At 39.6% G+C, this 8,954-nt stretch overlaps 1 protein-coding gene across 1 annotated transcript; it reads left to right on the plus strand.

The window, feature by feature from the left end:
- Window positions 1–3,291: 3,291 nt before the first annotated feature.
- On the plus strand, window positions 3,292–7,012 carry LOC117733640 (zinc finger protein 568-like). Its single transcript, XM_034537425.1, has 4 exons — window positions 3,292–3,784; window positions 3,890–3,983; window positions 4,526–4,655; window positions 4,787–7,012. The coding sequence occupies exons 1-4, from the start codon at window positions 3,583–3,585 to the stop codon at window positions 6,026–6,028; spliced, it is 1,668 nt and encodes a 555-aa protein (XP_034393316.1). The 5' UTR covers window positions 3,292–3,582; the 3' UTR covers window positions 6,029–7,012.
- The last annotated feature ends 1,942 nt before the right edge of the window (window positions 7,013–8,954 follow it).

Raw genomic sequence — 8,954 nt, forward strand, 5'->3', positions numbered from 1 at the left:
CATAGCAGCCACCCATTAACTCACAACCCATCCCCACCCTCACATTTATTTTACAGTCACTCCTCTGTCTCCCCTTTATTTTCCTTCCCCCTTATTCTTCTTCTTCTTCTTCTCCTCCACTTTGAATGACGTGAGGAGAGGTGAAGAAGAGGGTAATTAAAATGGGGGTGCTGTGCAGTGAAATGAAGCCAGTTCAAAGAGACACCTCATGACTAAGAGGGGGAAATATTAATGGGAGGAAAAACACTTGAGTGTGTGCAACAGAAATGGGGAAAACAATATATCAGTTCAGATGGTATTTTCATTAAAATAAGAGTAGAAATGCTCCTTTCTCACGTACGCACACATACAGGGAACAAAGCAGCGGTGCATTGCTTTGATTGATGTGCATAGCTCCAGGACAACTAACCAACCCGGTGAGATGGTGACAGCTCACAGAAAGAAGAGAGAATCAGATCCCAGCCACTGTATCATGGTAACTGAGATTGGGGTTGGCAAAACAAGAGAGGGTGCAGATGGAGGAGTCACCTTGAGGGAGAAGAGGGACAGGAGGGAATGAAGGGACACCGTGGCAATGGCAATTTATTTATTGTCAGGCAAATAATCTGTTCGATATGAAGAAACACACTTGATGAGCAATTCAACTGTATCCTGGAGGGGAATGTTGTACAAAAAGGTCATAATCCTGAATTAACTTCACAGGTATCAGCTTCTGTTTGCATTCACAAAACACTGGCAGTCTGATTAAAAACAACGTCAGGAAGACTCTGGTCTTTCCCACAGATGCAGATGGAAATGAAATACAATTGATTTAACTCTCAGACGCAGCTTTATAAATTGATTTTCACCGATTATGAGTACACTCCATGAGAAGTCGAAGTATGCGTTTATCCACAACATTACCATCTTCAAGCTCACGTGGGTGGCTGTTTATCACGGCTACAGATTTAGATTTGAGCTCTGTGGTGACGTAGCTCAGAAGACCTTAAACGGGGGAAATAAGTGGGGAGGGTTCATTGGTTTTATAGAGTGAAATAATATACGTGTTGAAATGAATTACCAGTGTGTTTCAACTTTTTCTATTAAAAACGTTGTCAGGTGTTGATGATATTTTTTCGCTGTTATTTTGAACACCAAAAATGAGACCACTCCCCCTCATTAAGCAACAGTGACATCTGTTGGTGGAGGACCGACAAGTCTGGTGATCTTCTGTATTTCTTTTAATCCAACGAAATGACCAAAAAACAAGAATTAATTCATCCGTGTAGCCGATGCCGGTGCCATCGAACTCAAATATCCATTCATAACAGATCAACGAGGCACACCATAGCAGTGGGAGACATGTTCATTCATTACAATCAAGATGGGCTCTACTGTACATTTCAAGGCAATTCATTGTCCTGCTGATACAAATACCAACTAGACTGACAAAAGTGCAGATCAAAGTACTCCCAACAAATGTATAATTCATTTTTATGTAACAACTTTTATATACAGTATATATATATATATATATATATATATATATATATATATATATACACACATATATATTTAGTGTAGTGTACAATCTATTGGTTTTAGTATTTTTTTATGGGATATGTTGACGATAAGAAAGAATGGATTACTATCTAGAGCCTTATCCTTTACCTTCACTTAATCCAGGGGAGAATTAAATGAATAATATTGTTTAAATTTAAAAGCATGTATTGTTGTGGGAGATGCCACATTTTAAAACAGTTGTGGGAACAACAATCACCCTGAGCGTTTTTCAAAGAAGACATTATACTTGTCATAGTAAACGCACAGGCGTTTCCAATAACGTTAATGGTGCCACTGCTCTATCCAAGTGTCCCAGTAAGCATCATTAATTTTATTATTTACACTTTTACTGCTGTGACGAATCAAAATGTCTTCCATGTAAGATTGCTCGTGCATTTGAAGGCACAGCCTGATGCACGTGTACCCATCAGTCAACACAAAGCGTCACAAAAAATCCGACCAGAGTTGAAGGAATTAACAGAGCAAAACCTTAACAGTAAGATTCACAAAATTCTGAGCAGTAAGGAACGAGCAACAAATCACTTCTGCTAATTAATAAACATCTTCCTGGATAACCCTAAATTAAGGACTAGTAGATATTGCGACTTGAAAATGGACTGCTACATCATTAAAGAACCAGTGTCTGTCCCTTGATTGATGTGCATAATGACCAGTTTTTCAATGCATCATTCCTGATTAACTCTCAGCCAGTTGCCGTTTGTTGTGGTCGTGCTTAATGCATCATTATTCATGATTAGTGCTCCATTAGTTCTCACTGCATTACTTTGATCCTCCATTTTGAGTAATTCAGGAAGTAATGTTTGGAATGCTAATTCATTTCTGGTTCATTCCTTACTAATTATTTGTAACTATTCACGATTATATGTACCCCCATTGTGGAAGGGTAAGAAGGAGAAAGCTCAACGTGTGCTGATGCCAGAAGCTAATGTGAATCAACAATAACTAAGAATGGAGCATCCTTGATGTTTCTTAAAATGGATTTACTTCATAAATAAATTGCATATGTATAACAGTGTTTTAAGCCAAATGAAACTCAAGGACAATTCTTTTGTTTCTGTTTCTGAGTGACAACTAAGAGGTATTATAGTTGTGAAGATGCACTTGATTTGCTGCACTGGTTATTGGAAATGATGTCTGTACCAGACCAAGGATGCATCACTTCTTGTGAGTGCTGACAAATGAAACGCATTGATCCGGTGCTAACGTCAGAACACACAAATAAAAAAACTGTACATTTCCTTTTTAACTAGTCAACAAATTGTCACATAAAAACACGCTTATTTGTTTGTTACAATATGTGTAGATAATGCAGTAACTAAAATTCAACTCAATTAATGACACACAAAATCAACTAATAAATTGACAATGATAAGGCCAATTATTGATCCTTCAGGGGGGAATACACAAACTTTCCAGCAGTAAGCTATATAAAGTAATTAAAATGAGCTAGACTTTTACCAGCTGTAACATTAAAGTGATTAATACATTAGTGCATGAATAATTATAATCCAGTGATAAAATATTAATTATTCTGAAATGGGCCACTGTGCATAGTGAGTATTTTTCCTTTTGGTACTTAATATATATGTGTATGATAATATTTGTTTTCCTTTTTACTCAAAAAAAAGTTTATTTACTTTCATTTGTAACAAGGTATATAGGTAATTACTCAACTCGCCTAAAAGATGAGTGCTTCTTTCACCACCAGCCAGCAGGGGTCCTCAGTGCACCGTGTGGTGGCCGTCACAGTGCCTGAAGAGACACACACACACGCAAAAAAACTCTCTTTAACGCTGCTATTTTTGCATGAATTAATACCAACAGTCTGCCGGGACCGTCGTTGTTTTACAATATATATACGTATTGTCGTTTAATATTAACCTTTAAAAACGAACCGTCCTGTGTTCACAAACCGAGCTAGCTAACGTATCCACGAGGCTGCGCGCGCTTCTTGGCAACGGAAGTTGGACGTTTACTTCCGAAAAGAGAAGCTAAACAACTGAATCCAAACAGTCAAAAATGGCGAAAATGGCGGTCTGTTGCGTGTCTGGCTGTAAAACTCGAAAATCCAATACCATCAAATTGCACCGAATCCCGTCTGGATCTGGGCCGTTTCAGGCCAAACGGAGACGTCTGTGGGTCCAAGCGATCCAGCGAGCGAACGGAAGCACCGACGAGCTGGAAGTGAACGCTCGTATTTGCGGCGCTCATTTTAAGTCACGTAAGATAAGATAACCGTGCTTTTCTTTGTACTGCACGTTATAACAACTGGCGGACTCGTTGGTTCACGTGGATATATTTGGTGTTTTGTTTTTACACCTCACAGGGCAAGTCTCCATGGACCATGCCAGCCCCGACTTCGTGCCTTCGGTGTTTAGCTACACAGTCAGGAAACGCGGCCGCCCCAAAAAAGTGAAATGGTAAGAAATGTAAATTAATTGTGTTGGCTAGATGACGTCAGCTATAGTTAAGTTGTTATGAGTCATCATTGTATGTTTCACTCGGTAGTACAGGAGAGCCACTGGGGCTACTCGTGTGCTGATATTGATGACAATATTTCACAACACATCGATAAAAGAAAGATATATCAATTGATAATGGCAGGAGCTATTTGCTGCCCTGTTTCCATGTTGTTGTTTTTAATGTCTTGCACGTGACGTGAGATGTAAACACTATGACTCTCAGTCCTTTCTGTATAAACGGACGGCCAACACTTCAATGTGGAGGATTTGTGCCATATCAAATATAGAAACATTGTTGTGTAGTTATATGTCTGGTTGCTCGACGTACTTAGCCGTTTGTAGATCATCATGGAGGGCAGTTGCTCACTCCTGCAACTTTTTAGGACATTGAGCCTTGCTGCATTATTGTCTCTTTTCTTGCGCCACTTTGACTAAGTTTACGCGTTACACATTTACTGTGTATTCGGAAACAAATAGTTTTGTAATTCTTGTTCAAAAAGTCAAGACCCTACATCCAATGTGGAAATGGAAGAAAAAACAACTCCATCCAGAGTTGATTCTCCCGTGGACCTCCCGCCCTATGTTTTCATGGAGGAACTACAGACACCATCAACTCCATCAGTGTCACAGGTAGCAGTCACTACTTTATATGTCTGCATTCACATTGTGCTTTTACTATGTATTTAACTTTTTTTTGTTATTGTGTTTAGATGGCATAAAAGTTAACTTGAGGGCCGGTCTCTCCTTTGTGTGTTTCCTAGGATGGAGAAACGTTGACTAAAGAGCCTGAGACCGAAACCACACCAGTCAAATCACAAACAACATTCAGCCCATGCAAGGCATCGCCATCATTTAATGCTCCGGCGGGAATGCCAAACCTAGACAAAAGTCTAATTGTGCTCCTAAAACATATATATGTTCCAGCAAGTGGATATCAGTGTGAGCAGTGCAATCAGAGCTTCCCCAATACATCACAGCTCATGAAACACAAAAAACTGCACGATGACGAAATCTCGTTTGTCTGTGAAAAATGTGGAATGTTTTTCAAAATGCAGGCAGATTTTACTGAGCACCGGTGTGTCCAAGAGCCTTCCTTTCCGTGCAACATGTGTGATCAGTCTTTCACTACAAGTGGTAACCTCAAGCGCCATAAACTGCTGCATGTCAAAGATGGCAGGAAGTGTCCAGAGTGTGGCGTGTTGTTCTGTCAGCGCCATAATCACATTTTATTCCTGCCATCGGCCAAGACGATAACTGAGTATGAAGAGGATCCCGCCACCACTAAACTTAAAAATGCACCCCGTAGTTTGATGCCGGAAAACCATCAGAAAACCATTTTAATCCTGCCATCGGCCGTGACGATAACTGAGTGTGAAGAGGATCCCCCCACCACTAAACCTAAACATGTACACCATAGTTTGATGCCAGAAAACCATCTGCTGGTGACGCCTGAGCCAAGCCAGAGTGTGGACCTGGATCACGATCCTCGGAGCAACAAGACTGTTTTGCCTGGACCGTTATCCAAGACTCCTAAGACCCCAGCCTCACAAGCAAGAACCTCATCAGAAATCCACGTCCCAGTGTTTCCAAAACCTCGCTCTGCGTCAGGTTTACCGCCGCCAGTACCCACAGCCGTACCCACAGCCGTACCCACAGCAGTACCTACAGCAGTACCCACAGCAGTACCTACAGCAGTACCCACAGCAGTACCCACAGCCCTACCCACAGCCCTACCCACAGCAGTACCCACAGCAGTACCCACAGCAGTACCCACGTTCTCATGGAAACCTCAAAAGTTGTCTTGGTATAAGCTCCCTCGGCCCATCTGTCCTGCACCCTTCGTTCAGCCCCTTCTCCCCACACTCTCAGAGCTCCCACCCTCTCTAAAGATGTTTTCGCCACTGTACCTCAGATCAGCGTTTCTTGAGGTTAAAAGAAATTATGAATACATTTTAAGTAAACCAATAGGTGTTAACAAGAATACCGTGAAGGAGGAACAATGAGAGCCGCCACCGATTTCTCCAGATTAGCAAAGCGGCGAGCACGTAAAAAAGGAAATAACTTCTTTCGACCTGGAGCTTGTGCTCCAATCTAAAGTGGGTGGAAATCCATCACTTTTAAAAACATACGCTGAATTCATTTACTTTTACAGTTTGACCTGAGCCCGTTTTGCCTCAACGGTTATGTTGTCTGTTCACTTACTACTTTTACGAAGATTTGTGCTCTGTAATCACATTCTGTCAGACACACAGCTGTGATTGGTAAATATTGCAGTTAAAACGTGTGCTCATTTGGGTTCATTCTGCTGCCAGTAAGCCACACTTTTGCTGTCTGTATTACATGACGTGGTCATGTTTTGTTTAGTGATCCTATAATAATACTGTGACGGTATCGCAGCACACTTGTCTCCTATTTTTGTTAGGCCTCATTTGCTTTAGCTCAGCATTGTATTTCAATGTCTTAACTTGTAATGCTGCTAGTTTTTTTTAAATTCTTATTTTTTTATAGTAAAGAGTTTTGTATTTAGGGTGCTGACACCTTTTTTTATATCCCTGACGTGGTTTTTATTTTTCCACTGTTTGGTAAATAACACTGTTCTGTACGCAAGAAGAATATAACTTAGCGGGATTTAAAAACTGCAGCATTTGGACTGCAGGCTATATAACGTGCTTTGCAGTTTGTAGGGTAATAACCAGTTAAATGTGCGAGTGAATGCACATTTCTATGAGTGAAATCTGGAATAGCATTATCTGGCTTGTTGAATAATTCAGTTTTCCCATCTACCTCGGCAACCGGGAACTGCACAGTATGTGCTTGTTGTTTATAGCTGTGTGTTTGCACATTAAATTACATTTCCCCCCCCTCCCCCAAATTATCCAGAAATTCCAGTGTTTTGGATACAGAAGTATTACATTTTTTGAGTTTGCTTGTGTGTACTAAACTCTGGAAGATTCTGGAACTACAATAAATGGATGACTATTTTGTAACCATGAGTGTTTTCTTTGCCTCGCGCCATGACCACTGTCATAGCTTCAGTTGCCTTGTACACTAACATTAAAACTCTCCATTTAAACCAAACAAAAGTCAGAATTATGATTCTGTGGCCAAAAGTGTCTTCAGATTTGTCCTGGTGATGGCGGCACTAGCGAGATTGTTAAATTGACCCAAAACTGTCAGTCATCCTGCTGGTCTTGGACCAAACCTTTGTATCCAAGTGTCACAGGCATTACAATGTCCAGCTTGCTCTGTGAGCTGGGATACAATCCTATTGCAGAAAGAAATCCCACAGTCCAATAACAATAAGGTGCCTTCATGCCTTCATTCGTTGGGCCTTTTTGTCATTGTACAGTATTTGCTTGTGTTTCCCAAAGAATACTTTTACTTCAACTACTACAGTATGGGATAGAAGTACAACAAAACAAGGCTGCTGCCCAATAGTACTACTTTTAGATCTACTTAAAACCATCTTTGACAACCACAAGTGTTTATTTGCACATTTCATAATGTCTATTGGAGAGTAAAGTAAAGAAATGTTTGTTAATACTTTATAATAACTGCACGCTATATTAGTTAAGTATGAGCAAACACTTGAATTCATCATTTATAAAGCATTGTTCCAACATTAATACTCATGCAATTCATAAACACAGTTATAAATGTTTTATTCTTGATCAATAAGCTTGACTTATGCCTTTCGTGGTTGGGTTTTCATACTTTATAAATGATGGATTCCCCATTTGTAAATTAAGTCAAATATATATTACAAACAAATTATTAAGGACTTATAGATGATTAATACGATAATTTATAAGGTTAAATTATGAAATTATTTAAATTCATGGGTGTATTTATACATATAATAATTTAGATATGTACTAATGGTTAGGGACTATGTTAACATGTGCTTTATAAACGTGTTTTAATACTGCAATTCATGATTCATTTAGGTAGTGTTGTATCTTTCAAGCGGCAGTGATGTTGAAGAATGAGGATGAAGGAATCTCCGCGGACACTGTTCTTTCTGGCATAATGGAGTTTATTACAGAGAGGAATCACAGGTCCTAACGAGCGACTAGTCAGCCCGGAGACTTCGCAGTCAAATGGAGAGTCTGACTAGATCATGCAAGGCAGCTAGTTTTATAGAGGCGATATTGTGACAGAAACTGGGGATAACACACAGGAGCCTCTAAACCAAACACATGTGTTTCAGACCCAAGGGCGAGCACCATACATCAAAGCGTGAGATAACATAGGTCTCTGATCTAAGCACACACGTTCCAGACAGGCACAGACCCCCCCTCCAACATATCAAAGGGCATTATCTTGAGGGGCCATGGACCGAAAGCACATGTTAATCGGTATGTTGGAAATCGATCTTTTAAGGCAGTTGAGAATACACCTCAGTAGTTACATTACATTACATTACATGTCATTTAGCTGACGCTTTTATCCAAAGCGACTTACAATAAGTGCATTAGTTATGGTCGTTAGTTAAGTATTGTGACCTCATCTAAAGTGAGGACTATCTATGCCTTACAAAGCATTTATAAGTTACATTTAAGGGCCAGCAATGCCTCAAAACTAACACAAGTCTCAGTTATCTTCTCAACAGAAAAGGAAAATAGACACAACACAAAGTGATAAAGAACATATCAATATTTATTGCAAGATGAAAACAATGTACTTGTAAGATCATACCTGTCAGTCATTCATTCAGGCAAAAATGAAGAATGTGGCTGGACATAGAACATTTGTAAATGTATTGCACATTTGTAAATGTATTGTAGGAAAATAAACCTCTGCAATCTGATATAAAAGTGTAAACAGCAGTGTTTCACTTTTCTTTGGAGGTAACTTAAAGGCAACTCCTTTTGCCAGTATGGACATATGTTCTAACTTGATATCTCATAGACACAAATATAAATAGTT

Source organism: Cyclopterus lumpus, chromosome 7, assembly GCF_009769545.1.
Source record: "Cyclopterus lumpus isolate fCycLum1 chromosome 7, fCycLum1.pri, whole genome shotgun sequence".
NCBI classification, from domain to species: domain Eukaryota; kingdom Metazoa; phylum Chordata; class Actinopteri; order Perciformes; family Cyclopteridae; genus Cyclopterus; species Cyclopterus lumpus.